Here is a 24,772-nt window from a genome sequence, read left to right on the forward strand (position 1 = left end):
AATACAGAACATTTAAAAATAAAAAAAAACATATGTTCATAAAATACTGTGTGTGACGGAGCATTTTGTGTCAGCTCAGATTATATTTCTGCTTTCTTAAACTGTAGCATGTGGTCATGTGTTTCAATACTTTTGAGCGTTTACTTGAGCAACATTTTGAGTGCAGGACTTTTACTTGTAACAGAGTATTCCTACTCAAGTACAAGATCTGAGTACTTCTCCCACCTCTGGTATTACTGTTGTCTTACATCAAACACTTCAGTATTGCAATGTATTTGTTTCTCTTGTATTAATTTGCGTTGTAGATAGGGATGGGTATCGTTTGAAATTTATCGATTCCGATTTCGATTCCGGTTCTGCTTATCGATTCCGGTTCTTATCGATTCCCCGTTTCGATTCCAAAATTGTAAAATAAAGAGGTCAAACGTTTAGATAACAAAAATATATTTATTCTTAAAAGCTTTAACTGAAATTGTTACTAAAAAATATACATGCAATACAAATATATTGCACAATAGCTGTGCTTTATTTTAACTGAGCTATGCCTGTGGCAAGCTATTAACAGGCATTACACTTTGCCTTTTCTTTTTCTTTTTTAGTGTAGTGGAGCCTCACTTCAGAGTGTTTACCGCGACCTATCTTTGGTGTTATGAAGTGACTGAGCTCGTGAAATGTCTACGGGAGGGCGGGGGAGCATCGCTGCGGGGCAACTGTGGACCTCTGTCGCCTGTCAGCGCAATTTATATGATGCCGTTTAAAAAAATTAAGGGCGGTGCCGGCCGTCAGCGTACCGAGCCGGCCGTCAACGGCCCGCTGACGACCGGCCGTTCTGTGATTCTCCAGGTCCGCCCTGTATTCCACCGGGTCACCGCAGCACCGCGGTGCAGACGGACCCGCTGGAATACAGGGTCTACCGCGTTTAGGAACCGTTAAGCAGAACCGAAATTGTGTATTTTGTATGGGTACCCGGTACCCGGCATTTTCTTATCGGTTCTCATCTGGAACCGAGTTTCGGTTCCCAACCCTAGTTGTAGATGATATTGAGGTAATCCAAACGTAGCAGAGAGGTTACATTACTTTTATATTTTGATACTCAGATTAGGTTAGGTTTTTTGTACAGCTATATGTAACAGAACATATTTTTACATTTACAAGTCACCCTTAGACATGCAGAAGGCTTAGACAGAGAGGCTGTGGCTGCAGTTGTTTCACTCAGAGATCCACCTGGTGCGGCGGAGGAGGAGGAGGAGGAGGAGGAGGAGGAGGAGGAGGAGGAGGAGGAGGAAGGGGATTTTCTCTCATAAAGGAATGATAGGATTACAAGCAGATGTGACCGAGACGTCACAAAGTCCAATCCAGGCGAGAACAGTACATGTCTTGCTTCCTATCTCTTGTATGTTATATCCCTTAAAACGCCCCTTGGCATTAATCCATTGAAATAACAAACCGTGTTCCAGGTATTGGAAAAAATACAGTATCAAGCATGAGATAGAGAGTGCTTCATTGATGATGAACTTAGTGTTATCAATGTAAAACTAAATAGGAAAATGAACTCTCCTGCAATATACCAATAGCAGATTGGGAACACATTTTCAAAAATAATCACAACACAAACAATTCAAACTACTGGGAAGAAAACACATGGAAGATGTTCTTTTCTTGCTTCAAGACACCCCAAATTCTAAGTAAATATGAAAAATGTCCCTTCATAATGCTGGCGGGAATGCAGCGAGCAGAAGGCCAACCATGATCATATGTTTTGGTCTTGTTATGTTTTGTGCAGCTTCTGGGAAATAGTATAAAAGAAATGTCTGAATGTTCACCAGAGGCAATACAACTGAAAGATTCCCACCTATTTTTAGTGATACGAAAAGCAATCATTCAGCAAATTACAAGGAATTTGCTGAAAATAACCTAATCGTCTCTTAATGGAAGAAAAGGTTAGCAGAAGTGTCTCACTCACTTCCTCTCTCAACGAGGAGTCCAAAGCCCTACAGCGTCAGCTCTGTGACACTTAAATATATTTCAAATAAATCTATATTAGAGTTAGTTTGAGTTTGTCTTTATTAGGATCCCCATTAGCACTAGCATGAGCATTAGCTATTCTTCCTGGGGTCCTCACACACAAAACACACAAACATACAACAAAATGAAAACAGCTCATAATTTCATGCAATACACAGTGCTGTATGAAGTGAAAACTAAAATGGTCATCCAATTATCACCATCCTAAGGCCAAACAAAAGTAAATACAAATAAGTGTACATAATAATATATGCATACATAGCCACAGTTCAAATGTACTTTATAATACATAAATAATTTGTTAGCGACCTTTTGAAATGTACTTGAGAATGTTCCTGAATGATGTGAACCGGTAAAGAGTTCCAGCTGACCATGGCTCTGTACATGACTGTTTTCTGTCCCATATTTGATTTAGATTTGGGTAAATCAAATCAAATCAAGTTTTATTTATATAGCACATTTATAAACGATTTTTGGTCGAGCCAAAGTGCTGTACATATAATAAAAATAGCCTACAGTAGAGACACTTTACAGCAAATACAACAGCACAGATTGTTCAGAATATCAGTATGAGAAAAACGACACCCTCTGTCCTTAGACCCTCTGTCCTTAGACCCTCACATCGTACAAGGAAAAACTTCTGGAGAAAACCCACAGTTTAAGGGGAAAATGGGAGAAACCTCAGGGAGAGCAACAGAGGAGGGATCCCCAATACAAACCTTCCTTCTATTGTATGTCGTGTTTGAAAGTTGAACTGAATATTCACGGGAGCGGTCGTGGACAAACTGCCCGCAATAGCTGCAGCTAACCCGGAGGCCTGTCTTTGCTCCGAGCAAGAACTGAGAGCTATTTATAAACTGCATTTCCTGTTCACAGCTAGCCCAAGATAACAAAGATTAGAAAGCGCTAGGGAGAGAAGTCACTCTGGATTTGAAATGGCCTTTTATCAGCCGCATACTGTTTGCATTATTAACAGTGGCCATTAGATGAGAGCTTGACTTCATTTGCACATCCTGCAGGCAACATGTCACCCACATATGTATTCACTTCCTGTTTCCACATATGACCCCACAGCAGATGAAATGTCCAGGCTGCCTGCCTTCATATATGTAAACATGACTTTGAGTGTTTATTAAAGCTGACCTTTCGGCTCAACTTGGATATGTTCCAGGCCGTTGGAGAAAATGGCTTTCTATCAGGAAATCTGCACACTCTTCATAAAGTCTCATGAGCGTGCAGCACGGTTTTTATTTCCTGAAACACTGTGTTTGAAGATATTGTGACAAGAATTCAACTATATAAATATGATGGCTTTTGTGCATTCATAATGGCCGAAATGGAAAAAGGGAATCCTCAGAGGTGGAAGAAGTAGAGATTATTAAGTAAAAGAAGAAATACTGCAGTGTAAAAATACTCAGTCACAAGTAAAAGTCTTGTATTCAAAAGTGCACTTAGGGTAAAAGTACAAAAGTATTAGCATCATAATATACTATAAGTACAATGTATTTTAAACGATTGTATTACAATTATGTATAAATTAATCTGTTCATCATTTCAATGTTGCACTTTGGTAAAAGTGGGGTTTATTTGAATTACTGTATTCGTATTTATATTCTAATTCTGCAAAGTAGCTTTGTAAAGTACAAGTACCTACATGTTTTACTTTACTTGAGCAAATGGACTTAGCTACTTCCAACAACTGGAAAATCGTGATTAAAAGGCAAAAGTAAAAAGCATCTATGTCACCCTGTCTTTCCACACACACACACACACACACACACACACACACACACACACACAACACACACACACACACACACACACACCACACACACACACACACACACCACACACACACACAACACACACACACACACACACACACAACACACACACACACACACACACACACACACACACACACACACACACACACACACACACACACACACACACACACACACACACACACACACACACACACACACACACACACACACACCTCTGACTTGGCTCAAATCAACATTTCCTGTTTACAAGCTGACGGCGAACACTCATCACTAACACTCATCACTAACCACTTATCCCTCAGAGCGCTGAGAGCCGCTGCCCGACGCCAGCCTGCAGCACCCAGAGGAGAGCCGTGTCAGCAGAGGAAACGTTCTTCACTATAACGCTCGGGCCTGGTGACCAAAACACCAGCGGTACCGCCCTTCCTTCAACCTTTACACCAGCAGACAGACAGTGTGAATCACATCTGCTCATGGTGTGTTGTGGGACATCAAGACAGTGGAAATCCATCAATAAATCAAGTTTTATTTATATAGCCCAATATCATACATTCCACATTAGCCTCAGGGGGCTTTACAGAGTGTACAGCCTCTGTCCTTAAAGCCCCACAGCAAAGAAAGATATCCAACAACTACAGGGGGGAAGTAGAGGAAACCTTGGGGAGAGCAACAGACGAGGGATCCTTCTCCCAGGATGGAAAGAAATGAGATGTTTTTAAAGGTCACTATTATTAAAGTGTTAAATAAGTATTAAATTAAGTTAACTTTTGTGAATAAAAAAAGTTTCTCTGATGCCCATAGAGGAAAAAATATCTGCCATAAAAAAACATTATAAATAAATATTGTTTTCCACTTTTAAATAGTTAAAAGGAACAGTCCTGCTCATAACTACCTACATATTCAACCCTTACAATGCACATGTTTAGCAAAATGCGACAGTAAGAACACAAAAATGCATATATTTTCTGTATATTTAAGGCAAAAAAAAAGAAAAATGCAATGGCTATGCTCAAGGATTCAATCTTATGTGTCTAATCCAAAAGTAAAGCAATAGGTTAGAACTATGGTTGTCATATTGGAGTTTTGCTAATGTTTTTTACATCTCTGTTTGCATACAGCTTTAACAAAGCATGAATACAGCTGTTAGCAGTGTCAGGCCATCTGTCTCCATATCTATGTGCAACACTATGCTAACCACCTGCTAGCAGTTAGCTTCATGTTTACTGTTTGGACATGCCCGTGGAATAAATAGTTTAAGCTAACGTCTGGCAAGAAAGTGAACGAGTGTATTTCAGGCAATGTCAAACTATTGCATTATTTCTGGAAGTAACTGTTGTTGAGTGTTTTGTTCAGGGTCACTAACAAGGCCAGCTTGGTGTTGTACAATTATAAAGCTTTCTTCAGAGTTAAAGTCTCAGCAGCACGCCTGTAACAAAGCTAGCTGTGTACCGCTGTGTCTGGAACTGCTTCTCCTCTTCTCACTTGTGAAGAAGAGGGTCGACAGAGGCCATTTAATGAACTGTGCTGGCCGATGTGCGACTTAAGAACAATTCAAAATATTCTTCAGAGTTCCATCAAGTCAACCTATTAAACAAATACAAATCAAAGCGTCTGCCAAACCCATAAATTACTGTTTTTCTGAGCTTGAGTGTTATTTTTAGCACTGCATGAGTGACGTCAGTGAAATAAGTCAAAGTGCACCAAGCAAATGTTTCACTAACAGTGAGGCACCGTGTGATGCATCACACACTCCTCAAAGTCCCAGGATGTGTCATAAGCAGCTTACAGCATATGATGAGATTCACAGCTATGTTTTAAAGGAAAATTCATGTCATAAAAGGCCACTTTTATGACCCAATTCGAGCATGGAACATTTGATTTCCTGGTCACACACATCAGCCAGGGAGCCTCGGCAAGCTTTTATTCTGTTCTCAGGTAGGGTTGCAAGTCTTCAGGCATATCTTTGATGAGAAAAACATTGATAACCAAGTCAGAATATCAAACTGTTCTTCCCTATGTGATTCAGCCGCCCCCATACCAGCATCTCAACAGAGCGCTCAGTAAAGGTCACAAGCCACTTCCGGAAATGGGCGACTTCCTCTTGACTGTCTCCGAGTACAAGCTCAGAGTTTGTTCTTTCAAAGCCGCCAATGCATCACATGTATGCATGAGTTATATGCAGTATTTACGACCTCAATAATGTAAATATGTCTCTTGCGATGCGTTTTGCATGTTAGAGTTATACATGTGGTTGTTAAGGCATGAGTTATGAAACTATTGTAAGTAGGAGAAGAGTTTGCATTCACAGAGACTTCCTCTTAACACACAAAAGGCTTCACGAAGTAGCAGGGGGAAAAGAAATAGCTAACATAATGTCAGCTAGATGTGTAGCAGCACAGAGGCTTTGAAGTTTGAAAAACACAATGAAACAGACCATACATGTAAGAGTAATACATGAAGTGGTGCAAGTGAAGAGAAACTCAACTGTGAATTTCCATAAAGGATACGAAACAGAGCTTTTAATAAGATGGTGTACTTGTTTTAGAAACTGAAACTCACCAAGATGAGGATGTGTAATCCTGTTGAATTCAATATTATCAATTCAACAATTGTTTTATACAATCAGAATCAGAGCAGTGAAGGCATTTACCACACAACATTTCACAACTCCACATGAGGAAAATAGGTCAATTACGAGCATAAATATAAAATCGTGTCGTGCATGGTTGTGTTTAGGTGCCGCATCACAGGCCGCCACCATGGGATTAGTGTTGGACACCAACCATTCGTCAATAGTTCACTTATTTAACCAGCACAATATAAAACGTGCTCTTCTCAGATGTGAGGATTGTCTGCTTTCCTTCGTGTTATTTATTTTCCTTATACATGTGATGTTTTGGTGTTGTTTTCTTTCTTTCCGTTAACCGTCAAGTGGGAAATAAGTATTTTTTTGTGTGTGTTTCTCTTAGTATCCTAAGATACTGTTATGTTTGGCTGTGAAAAAATAAATAAAAATTATTATTATTATTATTATTATGAAGGGCAGACCATCTATTTGTATTTATTTGTTCTTTTAGAAAGGGGCCGGTCACATAAGATGTTATTCTTCTCCCTGCTCCTTTTCGCTCAATGGTAGAGTCATGTTTTGTAGCAATTATTGTACATTTGGTTTTGCGTACCATGAGCGGGACAAATCAAAATGAAATGAAATGCCTTTGTAAAGTGAACATCTTTGGGAGATTTGGACTTTAAAATTCTATTAACTAAAAAGTTAGGCCTTATAAATGTGTGATAACTGTAAGGTTAGAAGCGCCCGGTCTCTTCACCTGCGCTAATCACTCCAACATTATTGAAATGCCACCATGCTTCTACAAACAAATGACATACAAAAGGGAAAGAAACAACAACATTGTGGCCAGTAACTCAGAGTATGTATCAGAAATACCTTATTTATCACAGGAGAATTTTATATTCGTGTGCCAGCCCCGATTCCAGATTTTAGGTGATGATATTAGTTGTTTATTATCTTCGATTAGCCAATCCTGACTGCGTTTATGCAAATACTGTTTTAACTTCTCAGAAAGAGGCCATGTTGTTGTGTTGAGCACACACTTCCCTGTATGGTATTTGAATTTTCCACACACCAGCGCCACTGTCTGTGAGAACATCTGCGATTGGTCCTAAAATATCACATGCCGAACTTCTCCTCCGCTGACTCTATCTACATGTTGTCAGTACCAGATAAAGTCAAAAAGCCTCAGCCTCCGTCACTAGAGTCAGTTTTGTTACATTTTGGTCATCAACTTCCTGTTTCCCTTGCTCACAATTGCCACATTATTCCTCTGAAACAACACAGAGCTAAAGTGGATGATTACACAAATCTTTAACCCTCGACATCATTAAACAGATTCCTATTTCAGTCGAACGGTCTTCCACATGGCTGACATGAAGGAGCCGCAGACATACCATCTGTGTACTTAGGGTCATAAGGCTGCTTCTAAAATAGCAGTCTAAAATAAAGTGGTTAAAACTCAGATCTCCACTTGGTCTATAGCTCTATTACTGTAATACAGGTCGTCGTTCAGGGTGATGATTTTAAGGTGTGACTGCTCAAGTTATTTTGGCCACAAACATGACATTTAAAAACTGCACATACACCAGAATGTGTGTGTCTAGTTCCTCCATCTAACGCCTATTTACTTCACACAGTATGTTCTGTTTGCAGAAGTTACAGAAGCTAACAATGTGTTGGAAGTCAAATCAAGCTAAATGAGGAGCTTTTAGGATTTGTAATTAACTGGTAATCCTTCACAAGTACAATAAAAGTGAAGATTGGAAAATATGAGTGAAAAGAAACAACAAAGAAGGAATATTTAACTATGATAGCCTCAGGGGTTGGGAGGCTGTGGCTCAGTGGGTAGTGCACTGATCTTCGAATCAGAGGATAGCAAGTTCGAGTCCCACTGCAGTCAGCATGTCGTTGTGTCCCTGGGCGAGACACATTACATGTTACTTGTTAGACGCTTTTATTCAAAGCGACTTACATGGGCAATCCCCACAGGAACAATTTGGGGTGAAGTGTCTGAGGGACACAACGACATGCTGACTGCAGTGGGACTCGAACCTGCTATCCTCTGATTCGAAGATCAGCGCACTAAACCACTGCGCCACACACCTCCCACTTCACCCCAAATGGCTCCTGTGGGGATTGCTCACAGTACTGAATGTATCTAAGTAGCTGTGGATAAAAGCGTCTAACAAGAGAAATGTAATAATTAATTACCTGTACCAAATCGTCTGACCACATCCTCATCCAACTTCACTGGCTCCCTGTTCAGCACCGGATTGCCTACAAAAACCTTCTGCTTACATACAAAGCCCTCAACAACCTCACCCCCACCCATCTCTCAAACCTCCTCCAGGAATACACCCCCTCCCGCTCCCTGCGCTCATCCTCAGCCGGACTCCTGACTGTCCCCACCTCCAGCCTTAGCACCATGGGAGCCAGGGCTTTTAGCTGCACCGCGCCCAGGCTCTGGAACTCTCTGCCTCCACACATCAAACAGTCTGACTCCATCACGACATTCAAATCCCACCTGTTTAAACTGGCCTACTCACTCTAAAACACATTCAACCTGCTATCACAGATCCTCCTCTCACTCCGTCACTCCACACTCTTGTCTTGCCTGCTTTTATGCCGCTGTATTGCCTTGTCGGTTCGATTAAATTGTGTTCCGTTTTTGTTTTAGCTGTTTTAACTTTTAAATGCACTGTAAGGCGACCTTGGGTGTCCTGAAAGGCGCCTCGAAATAAAACGTATTATTATTATTATTATTAATGTAATGTAATGATACAAGGAAGTCCCCTTTTCACAAGTGCAATCTGCAACGTCAGGGAACACATGGTAGATTGTAAGGCTAATAATGAAATAGGAGCAGGTTCCCAGGGAATACATGGAAAACAGGCAAAGATATAACGTGACAACAAAGCCTGGCCATGCAAAGTTCTCATTTGGTTATTTATCTCAAAGCAGGAGATAAAGTTTTCTCGCTGGACATAAACAGAGAGTTCTTTTAAAAGGTTAGGCCATTGAGGATGCTGATAACGTTTGGTGGGAATTGGGGAGTGTTATTCAGCTCAGGTTGATTTCTACAATTAGACTAAACTATATTTTTAACTGGATTACATTACCAACTAAATAAAGACATGCATTGTATGTTCATACATTTAACGGCAATGCTTTATTTGACCTGTCAAATGTTAAATGTGATGGGTATTAACATGACAAAGATGTGTTTTTATGGTATTGGAAACTCATGTTTGTGTTGGCGCAAAACATATCCATCCTATTCTCACATATTTCCCTATCAATGTAATAACTACAATGCCATAAGCTCCAGAGAGAAAAGTCCCACCTGATGAATACACCAACTCAAAAACATCAAGTGTCCCCTGTGTTGTATTTAAGGTACTATGTATCTGTATTATTCACAGAGATGGAAGAAGTACTCAGATCTTGTACTTGAGTAAAAGTAGAAGTACCAGAGTGTAGAAATACTCTGTTAGAAGTAGAAGTCCTGCATTCAAAATGTTACTCAAGAGTACAAAAGTATTAGCATAAAAATGGAATTAAAGTACCAAAAGTAAAAGTAAATTATGCAGATTGGTCCATTTCAGAATAATATATCTGATATGTTTTATAATGATTGATCTTTAAAGTGTTATCAAAGCTGCAGCTAGTTTGAATGACTTTGTATACTGCAGGGTAGCTGGTGGATTTACTCCAGGTGGAACTAAAGTCTGATTCAACACTTGATTATATTTCACATCATTCATCCACATCTGTGAAGTAACTAAAAGGTATTAAATACATGTAGTGCAGTAGAAGTACACCATGTACCTCTGAATTGTAGTGGAGTAGAAGTACAAAGTAACATAAAATGGAAATACTAAAGTAAAGCACAAGTATCTCAGAATTGTTACCACTGATGATTTGCTTATCTTATTGTTGTTTTGTCTCCACAGCTATAACAGCAGACACAGGCCGATTATTCTGCTTCATTATTATTTTATCGCTCGGAGAGTACAAGTACATCATCAGTACTAGATGTGAGTCTGCAAATATAACCAACCACAGTCCCTCATGTTGTCTGCAGCGGTTCATTAGAGAAGGAGCTGCAGTCTGGAACAACACAGCCCGATGACCTCAGACAGCTTTGCAGTAGATAAGAAGGCTTCATTTTGGAGATACTGTATCCGTCTAGCTTTGGCTTACTTAGCAAAACTGCTCCTAGTCATTTCTAAATTCCAGTCTCTTATTTCACTCAATTCAGCAAACGAAACAAGTAATGGATCTCAAGGTTTATCTCGACACTCTGAGACTTCTGCTGCTGAGTATTTCACATCTTTTGTTACATGATGGGACACCATTTTGAGGCCCGCTCCACATACAGAAAAGGCTTTTGTGGGCGAAGAGGCTGTTGAAACCACCGGGTTTGATAATGTGGGAGTCATTGACAACACCAACAATGGGAAGGCACGTTATGACTATAGATGATGTGATAAGGTAGAAGTTACACAGTCAGGCTGAGATGTAAGGCCGTACAGAACTTCAATTAAAACTGTGCCTGTGGCCATAAGCACCGTGGCAAGATGACAGATTGGTTTTATAAAGCATACATGTTATTTTCTGCAGTCCATATAGGAAATCTACGTATTGAGATGCAACGCCTCGATGTTGCACATTTCTCTTGTTTCTGGTTCTAAAAGAGAAATGCTTCTGTGGCTCAAATGTTGTGACATCATGCCAAATACTGCTTCAATCGTATTCTTAACCATCTACAATAGTCCAAGCAATATTTAAGCATGAATGGTTCAACTGCCCCCCCAACAGCAAGCAGGCAACACATTGTCATTTTTTTTTTTTATAGGATTACATAATCCATAGACTACATTCACAAACCAGCGATCCTTGTTTCCTGGCAACTTCTTCTCTCAAGGATGAATGAAAAAAAGTGTCGAGCCGGAGCACGTAGGAATGCCCACCGGATCAGGGTTTTCAATGAAAACCAAGAGCGTTGGCAAAGGAAACGCGTGACTCAGAAAGTACTCGGATGTTTTTCTTTTGTGGTGGGGAAACATGTCAAAACAACATATGGACACAAACGCACCCCCACAGAAACACAAAGACTGAACATACAAGTGCTTCTGTTATTCGGTTGCATTGGTGTGGAGAGTCAATGAAGTAGGCTACAGAAAAAAAGCTCAACAGAAAACTAATTGTGCTTTTTTGAATGCTTTCGGAGTCAATTTGTATTTATTTATTATTCATATTCAGCTCTAAGTAATATTGCAGATAATAACTATAATAACAAAACATGATTTGTTTTGCAGTATGTTAAACTACATGACTGTAAAAAAAGGTTCACAATGATCTAAATAAGTCAGGGTTAGGTTAGCGTACTAGTAATAGCATGTTATGACTTTAGTTGGACAGTATTATTTGACACTAAAGGGGAAACCAAAGTCATGACGATGGCTAAAAGAATATGCAGACTGCATTCATATTCAGCTATATGTAATATTGCAGATAATAACAACACAATAGTATTTGTTTTACAGTATGTTAAACTACATGACTGTACAATTAGGTTCACTATCAACAACATTAAACTGCAGCTTTAACATGAAAGCTAGTCCTTTAGGTGCATTTGGCAGCAATACATACTTGTTGTACTTCAAATGAACCACATTTGCATTGTTTCCAATCACAATCATCTGCATTTGGTATCAAAACAGCGTAGCCTACTAGTAAGAGCATGTTATGACTTTAGTTGTACAGTATTATTTGTATTTGACACTAAAAGGGAAACCAAAGTCATGACGATGGCTAAAAAAAAAAACACAAAAGGGTCAATCAATAATATTGCATAAGCCTGCTGTGATACAGGCAGGGCAAAAGCTACAGTTCAATAAAAGTGAACATGTAAACAACATGCATCTCAGAGCAGAGGCGTAGCATCTACCAGCTGCTGAGGACACTACACACAGACCAGAGGAAACTTTGACTACAGACTGGCTGTGAGGGATGCTGGTGTGAAGCCTGGTTTAACCTCGCTATGAGAGTGTGTGTCTCGGGACAGTACTCACGCCCTGGTCTTGGGGAAGCCCATGGACAGCAGCACGTCCAGAGTGGTCCCATGTTTGACGGTGCTCGGCCGGCTCTGGCGCTGCCTCCGCGGCGTCACTTTGGCGTACAGTTCCTCTTTGGCTGCCATAACTCACTGCTCCATCGGCATGTCAGGTCCTCGGCTCCTCTGATGTATTTTCATTTAATTAAACAAAGAATAATAAAAAAGAAGGATGAAAGCGGCTTAAACCAGGGTTAGTTGTGAAAGGCGGAAACACGCAGGAAACCTTCGGAGGAAACGAGCATTTTTCTGGGTTTGACAAATGCTCCGAGCTGGATCAAGCTGCCTCCTGATGGTTCGCACATAAAGTCAAAACCATCAGCAGGGGGGTCAGCCATGGGAAGTCACTCCTGCTCTCTCAGCTGTGCCCCCGATACACAGTCCACGGCCGAGGTGAACATGTCTGATTTCACCTCGTCCCTAGTTCCGATTAATTAAAAATCAGATGCTGTATGAGCTCTCTTTTCCACACGATGTGTTATTTATGAATGGGTCCTGAGTGAGCGGAGGAGCAGCCTGTAAAATATTGCAGCTTCAACTGTGCGGCCCCCTTAGTTAAAGGGACAGTACACAGATGTGTGAGGGGACCGGAAGTCCTGTACGGTAAGATCTCATGCTGAACAAGAACTAAACTGAGCAACACACCCACACCCAAGCGCTGTGTGTACTATTGTGTAGATGAGGTAGTATGATGAAAAATGTCGAGGCAGGGCCATACGATGGAAAAAGTTAGTCACACTTCCTGTCTGGAAAGTGGGTGTCGACACTGCACGCATGCGCAGTGAACGATTAGGAGAAAAAAACCCGCCATCCTCAGTTGCCTTAGCAACTTGGATGGCAAACTCTGTAAACACAAAAAAATAACGTAATTTTGAAGTTTTTGTCCAATTTATTATCCTCTTTACTCAACCATATAAGTAGGCCTATGTGTATGTGGCTTGGTAAACAAACAAGTAACGTTATTGTTAGGCTATGTAAGTTTCTTCTGAACTGCATTGGCTCTTTCGGCTTTATCAAATACCCCTCTGTGGGACGAATAAATGTAGGCATATTATGATTCTGATATAGGCCTACATTTGGTTTGAGTGAATAACTCAAGATCATATGTCACAAGATGTTTCATTGAATAGACGTGAGTCTTCCCCTCTCATTACCTTATTTTTAGCCAGTGACCATGTCTGTAAAATCATCTTCACATAAATAGAAGTAGCAAGATAAGCAATTTATAGCCTACTGTAGCTCAAATGTCTTTATGAAAAGTTAAATATAACCTACTATAAACATGACAGTAGACACAATTTATCAACAACATTTTATCAACCAAATAAGACAAAGTTAGAATCATCAGCTCTAAATGATCTACCATGGAAAGGTGAAGCAATGTAGAAAATATAGTATTTTAAATGTGAATATTGTAACTGAAATATTATATTTTATAAACTCATGATATATTGATGGTCTGACATGATCGTACCACTAAAACACATGATCTGAGAATTAAGAAAAAGGTCAAGGGTAACAAATAATATAATCGTTGTGCATGGAGACAGAACTAATATTAGGACCATCATCTCACAAGAGTTTGGGTAATTTATCGTTAGTATAAGGCAACACAAGAGGCCTTGCAAACAGGCAGGTCATTATTTAAAAACTTTAAATCATCAACTTCCACTCAACAGGAAGGTTGATGTATGTCTGTTTCAACAGGAAGTTGACTAAGTCTACACCCTGATAAATACTAATTAGTTGAGCAAAAAAAAAGTTTTAAATACTTACAAATCAGACACCAAGACCAGACAAATATAATACAAGTTTAACTAGAAATGGGAATGTGCATCTAAATGGTTAATGACTAAAAGCAGTAGTAGTATAGTTTCAAGTTAATGTAAGGAAGCTCAGGGATAAGATGATTTTAAATTACAACTGTAAAAACTGTTTAGTTATTTACAAGAAAAACAAACTAATAGAAAAACAATATTGTACATTAGAGAAGTTTGTGTAAAAAGATAAACGCAAACACACACAGTATGAGGATGCACACAGAAACACAATCCAAACATAGATGGTAAATCGTTTGAGGCTGAAACAGGTCACAAGTAGCCACGAGTCATTTCATTAAAACAACATATAAAATAATTAAAGCGGTCTCACAACCTACATTTGCTAAATGATGTCCTATAACCTGGAAGCATGCGAGACAATAAAGCACACAGTCCAATTCAACTCACAAACAATCACAATGGTCCATAAAAAAACTGCCATTTAGGAGCTAATAAAATGACAGACATCACTAAAAACTTCAGAAAAGTCCCATGCTGAGAGACATTTAAAACAAAGGTTATCTCCCTTTTGAAGACTATACCACGAACGACGACTTCTGTTTGAATTCCCCCTGAAAACAGACATATAAAAAACATCAGAACTAGAAAATTCCTCCTGCAAATGTCCTCAACTTAACAGACGTGATTGATTTATAAATCTTTTGAACAATGCTCATACTTACATCTTCATCATCACCACCACCACCGTCACCAGAATGCAAAGACGTCGGCTGGTACACCACGCTGGTCTTTGGTTTGCTGCAGGGAGAATTTAAATACTAATTTGAAGCTCATCACAAGAGACATCATTATAAAATAAAATACAAATAAAAGTGGGATCTGCATTTCATTCATCACAGATCCTGTAACATCAAACATCATCGCACTACTTGTTCTGCAGTCTAAGCCACCGTGTGCAAATCTTTGCATGTTAAGTATTTATTCAAAATCAGAAATGTGGTTTTGAGGATCAAGATATATCAATATTTGTATTCAACCGAATTGGGAAATAGTTTTGTTACAGCAGCATTGTTAACAAGAATTACACAAGTTGAAAATATAAAAAATTAATATATTAAAATATATACATATCCACAGTATATGGAAGTACATGTGTCTCATTATTATCAATGTGTTATTTATGGAATTTGTTTGTGTATTTGCAGATATTTCTGTGAGTTTACACATCTTTTCTTTGCATTTGTGGAAGGTGTTTTACATTTACAGATGACCCATTTTAGACACAGATTATTGAGCTGTTCACACAAATAACATTGAAACAAATCTACCTCCATAAGACTAGAGAAGACAAAAATCAATCGAGTATCAAAAAACATTTTTCTACTGATGGTGATGTTTATAGATTATCTCCTAAAATCTACTAGAAAGTAAAAAAAAAAAAAAGGGGGGGGGGGGAGTCCTCTTACCTCTCTGCCTTCTCTGTAAAGGAAAGAATGAGAAAAACGTCAGTGGGATAAAGTACTTTGTTTATATTGCAAATATACAAATGATATGCAATACTCTGCTTATTTTATCGTTGTAAATGACAGGTAGTATTGTCTCCCAGAAAATGATTAATATTTCAAATGTTGTATTGGACATCCAGTATTAGGCTTCTATTATATTCTGTGGATTTTGAGTTGCATAGCATGGCTAAACATTAGCTCAGTCTGTATGGAACAAAAGGGTCTCCATCTTAAGTACTGATTGGAGCAAAAACAATATGGAGTTAATAACGATATGAATAATAAGTCAAATATGGAGCGCCCCAACTGCTCCCCTGGCACTATTTCAATTAACTCTGCGCTGACTATGTGTGGGAGTCGAGAAACTTCTTCAACTTGTAAAAAGAGGGAACAACTTTTCAGATGTGAACAGTTTTTGGTAATGTCAACGCTGAATGTCAGAATATTGATGATCACAGATATACTATAATTTGTGTTTATAATGTGGAAAACTCACTGGGAAAGTATCCTTTCTTGTGGGCATACCAAATGCCAAGTCCCAGCAGCAGCAGGAGCAGCAGAGCCACAATAACCCCGGCCACAATTCCTCCAGTGTTCACGTCACCTTGAAGAGAAACATCACATTTTATATTGCATTAGCTGAATTACAGTCAAAGAATGTGGAGTGTTTAAAACGTAATAATTGAAACAGTTGCAGCACCCAAATGATAAAAGAAAACTGACAGCTGTTTCTAAATTATGAGTGTCTGTTGGTTCCTTCAAAAGCAGCTAAACCTGTTCATAAACCTTTAAATAGCATGCTGCACACTGCACAGGCTGAGACTAGTTAGAAATGACTGTGTCCGCATGTTTTTTTTAAGAGGACATAATATGATCATTTTCAGGTTCATATTTGTATTTTGTGCCTCTACTGTGGCATGTTAACGCGTTTCATGTTCAAAAAGCTCTTTATTGTTCTCATACTGCCTCTTTTCACCCTCTGTCTGAAACCAGAGCCCAGTCTGCTCTGATTGGTTAGCTGGCCGGCTCTGCTATTATTGGTCAACCGCTTAGAGATGTCCCGCCCCTTAGCTTAATAGGGCCTCTAGGAAGAACAAAAAGCACTTACGGACTTCCATGTGCAGGCCTTTGCAGCGCTGCGGAGGACCAGCATCGTTGACAGCCTCACAGTAGTACTGTCCGGAGTCCATCTTGGTTACAGCGGGATACTCCTGAAGCGGCAACAGGGTACATCTTTCATTTTAAAGGCCATAGGGACCACAGCTTTCGATGTAAATATTCTGCAAAGTAACAGGTTGAAGCTCACCAGGTTGCCGCTGACTGCAGACAGCTTGTAAGTGGCGTTTCGGAAGCCAGCTATCTTGCTGGGATCAGCGGGCATAAGGATCTTGTCTTTGTACCACTTGTACGTGGGGGGGGGGGAGCCGTCGCCATCATGGCAGGTCAACATGGCCACCTTGCCCGTCGTCACTGAGGACGGGATCCGACACATGGGCGGAGATGGAGGCACTGCGGGAAACAGTCAGTTCAGCTGGTCTCCATGTACAGTAATACACAACCTGCATCAGTCAGAGGTGGAAGAAGTACTCGGGTGCTACTTACTAAATTGTTAAAATACTTTTTTACAAGTGAAAGTCCTGCATACAAAATCTTACTAAAGTAAAAGTAGTCCCGACAATTTCACGTTCATCCATTTGAAATGATTGTATCATGAATATTGATTATCTATACATCTTTACCTATAATTATGTGTCTATGTTACTTCATCATTTGATTTATATTTTGAATGAGCTAATATTCTGAAGCTTTAAAATCAAATCAAGTTTTATTTATATAGCACATTTAAAAGTGATTTTTGGTCGAGCCAAAGCGCGGTACATGTAATAAAAACACTTTACTACAATCACAATAAAAAACAATAATTTACAACAGAAATATAAAAAACAAAAACACAAGCTCCGCTCTGACTAGAAGGCCAGGGAGAAGAAGTGAGTTTTTAAGTGAGGATTTAAAAACCCTAGTGTCTCCTCACGTGGAGGGGCAGACTGTTCCAGAGCCTGGGGCCAGCTGCTGCGAAGGCTCGGTGCCCTCGGGTTTTGAGCCTGGTCTTAGGCACTATCAGCAACAGCTGGTCAGCAGACCTTAAAGCTCTGGCTGGGGTGTAGCGATGGAGGAGTTCGGCTATATAGGCCGGAGCCAGCCCATTTAGGGCTTTGAAAACAAATAAAAGGATTTTAAAATCAATTCGGAACCGAATTGGAAGCCAGTGTAGTGAGGCCAGAATTGGGGTGATGTGGTCACGCTTTTTGTGGCCAGTCAGAAGACGTGCAGCTGCGTTTTGGACTAGCTGCAGGCGTCTAATTGAGGCCTGGTCCATACCCACATACAGAGCGTTTCAATAGTCCGGTCTCGAGGTAACAAAGGCATTAATAACCATTTCTAGGTCTTTAAAAAGATTAAAACGACTTGGTCTTGGCCAATAGTCTTATTTAAAAAAAAAAGCAGGACTTGACTACGGTGCTGACCTGCTTGTCCAATTGAAAAGTGCTAGTGAAGGTCACTCCAAGGTTCATGACAGAGGGGAAGATGTTTTCAAAATAACAAAAGCTGTCAGATAAATGTAGTGGAGTAAAACATATATTATTGTCTTCCATATCGTAGTGGAGTAAAATACAGTTTTTAAAAAACGTGGGTAAAGTACCTCAACTTTTTTAAATAAGTAGAGTACTTAGGTACATGTACTTCGTTCAATTCCACCACTGATTACAGTAGATACACTTTAGAACTTAAATAACAATATTAGTACAATACGATACCCTGCATCTCTGATCCATAGAGCTTTGAAAATGGGTTGACTTTCAATATTTTCGCTGATTATCGATTTGTGAAAAAGCTTTAGTTTAAAGCAAGGGAAAAACACTTCTACGTGGAGTATTGCTATACTGTAGTCCACTCAGATGCAAAAATAGGGAACGTTTTATTGTAAAAATGTGAGTCGATGTAGAGTAGAAATGTTTGAATGTAACTAGAAAAGGATCCTTACCCATCACAGTCAGCTGCACTCGGACTTCCCCAAACTGGCCTTCGCCGGCGGACACTTCGCAGTCGTACACTCCGTTATCTTTACGGGTCACTTTGTTGATTCTCAGGTTATTGCCGTACATGGTCACTCGGCCGGCGTACGGCTCTGTGGGCGAATGGAAGTGTTACACGGACTGACGGACATTTAAATTGTCTTGCCAACACATTTTGGGTTATTGCTTTTTTAGCTAACAACCAGTTGTGTCACCTTATGTGTGTGCAATTCCATAATGCAAATGTTTCCTTCACTGATTACATTTTTTATACAGAAACCTCAGTAGAAGCTTCAAATGTAAAAATCTAATAATATTCAGAACTACCCTTTCCTATTTACAAAGCCAGGTCTGCGTATTAACACCAGAATTGTATCAGCATACACACAGAATGAACAGATAAGGAAGTATTCGCTAAATTTGGATAACAATCACAACCTTAAAATATGTCTTAATATATAAAATTCAAATTCAAATGATGGAGTATTTACGACTCAATGATGACAAAATGACAAAGATGAAAGGATAACAACCACTGGCAGAATGGATTTAGAAAATACACTCATATTACCCCACACTGTACAGGCTAAAATAACAACAGTGTTTTATAATTATAGCGAAATAATATGTGTGTTTTTAAAGAATAACTTGTTGGGATGTTTTGAAGAAGGATTGAGATATATGGGTGTGTTTATAAACAAATCTGACTCGATACTGCCCGCTTTGAAAGGACTATAGTCCCGTCTTTCTTGACCCCACTTTACACCAAACTTCATTGAAGTCTAGAACAGCTTGGTTCATTATATATATATATATAGTATTCTTACTCAAAAGAGAGTAAACAACAAACAAATAAACATAACATGTACTTTGTGAAAAGTCATTCGTCAATATGCTCTAAAAAAGACACAAATAAAGATTGTAAATGTACTCACGTGTTGGTTTCCCATCAAACACCACATACGTCTGTGAGCCTTTTATGTCTTTAAATTTCCACTCGAGCCTGGCGCTGGAACCGAAGTCGGCTGAATACGAGCATGTGAGGTCCGTCCCTGGAAAAACACAATTCACAATTACGTTTAAGTCATAAGCAATAAAAAAGGTAATATTTGTAAATGAATCTCTGGCTCACCTTCATTCTCTTTGACCCGCACATTGTTGTTGGTGGTGGTGACTGAAAAGCTTCTTACACCTGGACACAGAGATTAAAAGGAAACCTGTCATCAGACAATGAAGTCACATGTGACCATAATGCATCCCAGGAAATGTGCCAAAGTGATCAGTGGACAAACATATTGTATGTAAAGGTATTATTTGTACACATTTAAAAGGTTAGTTGACTGATTCAGTTCTATAGTTTGCATAGGATGTTTTTATTGCCACTAAAGACTTTGGGCAGACGTTCATCAGCGCATTTTAAGCCGAGTCTAAATTCTCACTTCCTGTAAACACAGCTTTGGTTTTTAGGCTGATTATGGAGTCAGTGACTGCAGAGTCTTCTCTGTGGGTTTTATCCATAGACTGGTTTTATCACCTTACTCTCCTAACATTGTTAAATGAACATTTTTAAAAAAAAGGATACAATCATTTAAAAGGATTGGAGTAATGCAGTACACACACCATAGGCAGTGGTGGAGTACCTTTACTTAAGTACTGTACTCAAACACAATTTAAAATATTAATAATTTAGCGACTATTTTCATTTGATGTTACTTTATCATTCTAGGGACGCTGTGGCTCAGTGGACAGCGTGCTGGACTTTGAATCAGGGGGTAGCAAGTTCGTGTCCCACTGCAGTCAGCATGTCGTTGTGTCCCTGAGACACTTCGCCCCAAATGGCTCCTGTGGGGATCGTCCACAGAACTGAATGTATGTAAGTCGCTTTAGATAACAGCGTCTAACAAATGACATGAAATTCTTATTCACAACATTTTAGAGGCAAGTATTCTACTTTTTCCTCCATTACAGTTACTGTATCCGACAGCTTTATTTACTTTACAGATTGAGATAATCAGCCAATACAAATTATAAATAGCAACTACATATAATTATAGGTTCAAATATCCAGCAGCAGTATGTCATTAAAATGTGCTCCATGAATGCGGTAACTTTGTTTCCCCCGGTACTTTAAGTACTTTTGAATGCTAATACTTTTGTACGTTTACTCAAGTAAGAGTTTGAATGCAGTTTGTAACAGCGTATTTTTCCAAATCATTATTGCTGCTTTTACTCAAGTATCATATCCGAGTACTTCTTCCACCAATCAGCTGAAACTCACCTGCCACACAGTTCATCTTTATGATGCCTATCAATCAATCTGAAAGTGGATTATTGTGGCAGTAATGCAGTTCAAGCTCCACATTAATAATACAAGTATATTAAGCATCCAGTTTACAGCAGCTTTGCCTGCAAACATTTTTTTCCGACTACAAGGAAGACAGGTTTAGGTCACACGATTAATAATGAGAGAAAGAGGTGGTTGTTTAACAAAAGGAAAAGTATCATTTACAGAATAAATCAGCAAAAACTGCACCTTCGGATATGGATTATATGAATTAATAATAACTATTGTTTTATTATTTAAACAGTATTATTATTATCGTGGTTTCTGCCTTTTTATAGATTTAAAAAAGCCCCAAACACAAGATTTGAGAACGCGATATATTAACTGAGCTTGGCTAGAGTAAAACATTTACCACAGCAATAAATATAAAGTGTGCAATCAAATCTCAGAGGCCAAGAGTATTTTGTGAAAGACTCAAACACTCAGAGAGCATGCTCACAAGTCTTTAGGGTGTGGGAGAAAACATAGTGACACATTCCTGTCCGCTGAGCCAGAAGACTTCCGGTGAAACCATCAACAGTCGGGTTGAAACTGGGTCTTTCGAGGCTCAGTAGTGCAGCGGAGACACCTGACTATTAAAGCCCGCCTGTCACATAACATTAGCATCTATTACCCCACACTGGCATTACTTTAAGTGTTGAGTTACATGATTACCACCTTTTTGGTCACACATGGAAGCTCCAACTACAGCCAGTTAATCATTAACTGGGTCATTCATTGTAAACATCACCACATTTGACTACAAAAGGAAATCATACAAAAGGACTTGATAATTGTTTAAAGCATTTGTACTGTGGCTACTTAAATGACTTCCTTGTTGCCCTTCAGATGTCTCTCACTGGCGGTATCAGCCGAGATAAGGACGCACAGTCACAGTTTTGGTTTAGATAAGCGGCTGGTGTAAAATGAAACCGGAACACTCCGTGACTTCTTTTGTTTGCATACTTTGTTTCAGGGTGGGGGAAACTCAAGTTTAAAGTATGAGAAAACACGTGTGAAGTGCTGTATCGCGTCCGTTTCATTTAGCCGGCTGTACTGCAGGTGCAATGATGAGCATTACAGCAAAGGCAAAGAAAAACCAGCCGGATAGCAGCTGAAAGAAATCAAAAACACCAGGTATGTCAACTGGTTTCACCACACTCTGCCTTGGTCTACAATGAAGTCCCTTGATGCCAGTCACTTGTGCAAATGTAGTTTGATGAAGTGTTTAGGTTAGCACAGATCAAGTGAACAAATGACACTAAGTTTCACGATGTTCATGAAATGTTTACAATGCTGCGACTTCTAAGGTTCATATAACGCTGAGCGAATATTGTCAGTTGTATAATGCAAACATTGCATAACAGTTGAAATAAAAAACACACCCATATTAAAAACCAGGACCTAATTACACACTAGCAGAGATTAATTAAGCACACCTGCAAAATACAGGGTAATGCAATGTTTGCTTTTCTCCATGGCAGTTTTTTGTAAGGAATATAACAAATAAACTAGTAGAGGATACGGTTATATGCATTTCCCCCCTGGTCTACTGTATAGTGCTTACTCAGTGTTTTCATTTCTACTACATAGATCTCAGTGTCATGAGGGATCTGTAAAAAGGTCAACTGAGCTGTTTCAGTGAAGAGAAAGCTTAATGTCAGACCCCGTCTCCTGGAAATAATGCGCCATCAACCCATACATTAAATCCAAATACATTGATCTTATGAGAGGGTTTGTGAAAATAAGTGTCTCACATATATATGGAGAGAGTATACATTTAATTAAGATACAAAAATAAAGAGCTACTGCATGGACAAGTGACTGGAATAATACAAATATGGGATTTGTACACACTCCGATCATGCAAGGTTGTTTTCTTAATAAACCTTCAGGGGCCTTCACTGTTCATGATGTGGCCACTGTAAAGATCAAGAGTAGAATTAGGGAACCAGACATTTGTATTTAAGAGCATTCTTTCGAAATCAAGAAAACAAGAGGAACTAATGCATCTGATCTCTCTGGTTTTACAGCTCAGGGCGTAGTAAGACTCAAGATTCAACGGTTTAATGTCATGTACACAACTACGGTGAAGTTATGTTATGAATTAAACATTTGGGTCACAGGTTCCTAAACAATGCAATTACAAGACATAAAACAATATAATTAGTGCAAGGTTTAAGTAGTCTTATGGCCTGTGGGATAAAACTGTCTTTGAGTCTGGTGGAAAGCAGAGGTGGGAGAAGTACTCAGATATTGTACTTGAGTAAAAGTAGAAGTAGTCTACCAAAGTGTAAGAATACTTTACTTTTTTTTTTTTAAGTCCTGCATCATGCAGATTGGTCCATTTCAGAATAACATCCGAGTACCTCAGAATTGTAGTGAGTAGAAGTTTAAAGTAGCATAATATGGAAATACTCAAGTAAAGTACAAGTACCTCAAAAGTGTAAGTAGCTACAGTAGGCTACTTGAGTACATGTACTTTACACCACTACTATGTAAGCTACATATTCTGCTTCTTCTTTTTTCTCATTGCAAATGATAGACTACAAAATGGGAAGTCGCTTTTGTCCAATTCACATGCAGGCCTACATGTTGTTGCGAGGACAAGCCCCGAGGTTCATTTGGGTATTCAAAACATACCAAAAACATTGTATTATTTAAGGACAACATAGCCATTAGTAGGCTATAGTTGGCATTGTTGAGTTAATCTGTGCAACATTAGATTATGTTATCAAATGTTTGTCTTTCCTTAACGTGAAATAATACAACGATTTCCAAAATAACTCACCTGTTGCAGAGAGGAAGAACAAAGCCACCGAAACCAACCCGGTGGAAAACATGTCGACCAATTCGGTCCTCTTCCGCTACACGACGCGTCCCTTCTGTACTATAATCCTGGAAAAAGGAACAGAAAGTTGAAAAGAATCTTCCTTACGTCGAATAATGAACCAGACGCGTATATTTAGCAACTCTTAATTGACTGTATCGCTGTTTCTTCAGAATTTACCGTGTGCTCTCACCTGAGGAGTCCACCCAGGTGACAACAAGCTATGTAACTTCCGGTAATAGGATCCTCTCTCAGGTGCCTCGGTGACGACAGAGTGGAAAAACTGGTTTGACCAGAAGCTGTTACAAAGCACATTCACAAGCAGAGAGCACAGTGGTGTGTTTCTACACCATATTTACACAGACAGTACGGTTCAGGTCTTTGAACCCTCCCCCACCTCTTTCAGTTTCCTCTTTATTCTTGTGGTGAGGTATTTTTCTGCCGGAATTGCACTTTAGAATGTTGTAGTATGTGCACACCCATAGCAGAGGCATCATGTCCCCACCACTTTTTTAAATGGGCAATTTTGTCCCCACCACTTTTTAAATGTATAACTTGTAAGAAATGTAATAAACAAGAACACTGGTTTAGTTTCAAGATGTGCGATTTGGACATGTTAGTCAACTTAAAGGTGGGGTAGGTAAGTTTGAGAAACCGGCTCGAGATACACTTTTTGTTATATTCCATGGAATGCTCTTAACATCCCGATAGCAATGAATATCTTAAGTGCTTTGACAAAAAATCCCTAAAAAAT

At 39.2% G+C, this 24,772-nt stretch overlaps 2 protein-coding genes across 3 annotated transcripts in view; both read right to left on the reverse strand.

The window, feature by feature from the left end:
- The window catches only part of ubash3ba (ubiquitin associated and SH3 domain containing Ba), a 29,533-nt gene extending 16,306 nt beyond the window's left edge, over nt 1-13,227 (reverse strand). The window contains 1 exon segment of the mRNA XM_034240556.1: nt 12,465-13,227. Coding sequence (XP_034096447.1) covers nt 12,465-12,592 — 128 coding nt within the window. The 5' untranslated portion in view covers nt 12,593-13,227.
- A 576-nt stretch (nt 13,228-13,803) lies between these two features.
- Nucleotides 13,804-24,431, reverse strand: f11r.1 (F11 receptor, tandem duplicate 1). 2 transcript variants are annotated; one of them, XM_034240554.1, is made up of 11 exons: nt 24,212-24,431; nt 23,980-24,086; nt 19,998-20,057; nt 19,801-19,917; nt 18,835-18,978; nt 17,098-17,300; nt 16,900-17,002; nt 16,288-16,395; nt 15,753-15,765; nt 15,009-15,084; nt 13,804-14,897 (listed from the first exon to the last, which is right to left on the reverse strand). In XM_034240554.1, exons 2-11 carry the CDS (start codon nt 24,029-24,031, stop codon nt 14,862-14,864), a joined length of 912 nt encoding a protein of 303 aa, XP_034096445.1. In that variant the 5' UTR covers nt 24,032-24,086; nt 24,212-24,431; the 3' UTR covers nt 13,804-14,861. The 2 variants fall into 2 exon arrangements, with proteins under 2 accessions (XP_034096445.1, XP_034096444.1); XM_034240553.1 differs by having other exon boundaries at nt 24,199-24,371.
- Between the last annotated feature and the right edge of the window lie 341 nt (nt 24,432-24,772).

This window comes from Gymnodraco acuticeps, unplaced genomic scaffold, assembly GCF_902827175.1.
Source record: "Gymnodraco acuticeps unplaced genomic scaffold, fGymAcu1.1, whole genome shotgun sequence".
NCBI classification, from domain to species: Eukaryota; Metazoa; Chordata; class Actinopteri; order Perciformes; family Bathydraconidae; genus Gymnodraco; species Gymnodraco acuticeps.

Bases quoted from the DNA above. Each gene is read 5' to 3' on its own strand.
- f11r.1 (XM_034240554.1), bottom strand. From the start codon at position 24,031: ATGTTTTCCACCGGGTTGGTTTCGGTGGCTTTGTTCTTCCTCTCTGCA. The intron at 20,058-23,979 runs GTGAGTTATTTT...CTCTGTGTCCAG, and splicing joins GTTCTTCCTCTCTGCAACAG to GTGTAAGAAGCTTTTCAGTC. The intron at 14,898-15,008 runs GTAAGTATGAGC...GTCTGTTTTCAG, and splicing joins GTGGTGGTGATGATGAAGAT to GGGGAATTCAAACAGAAGTC.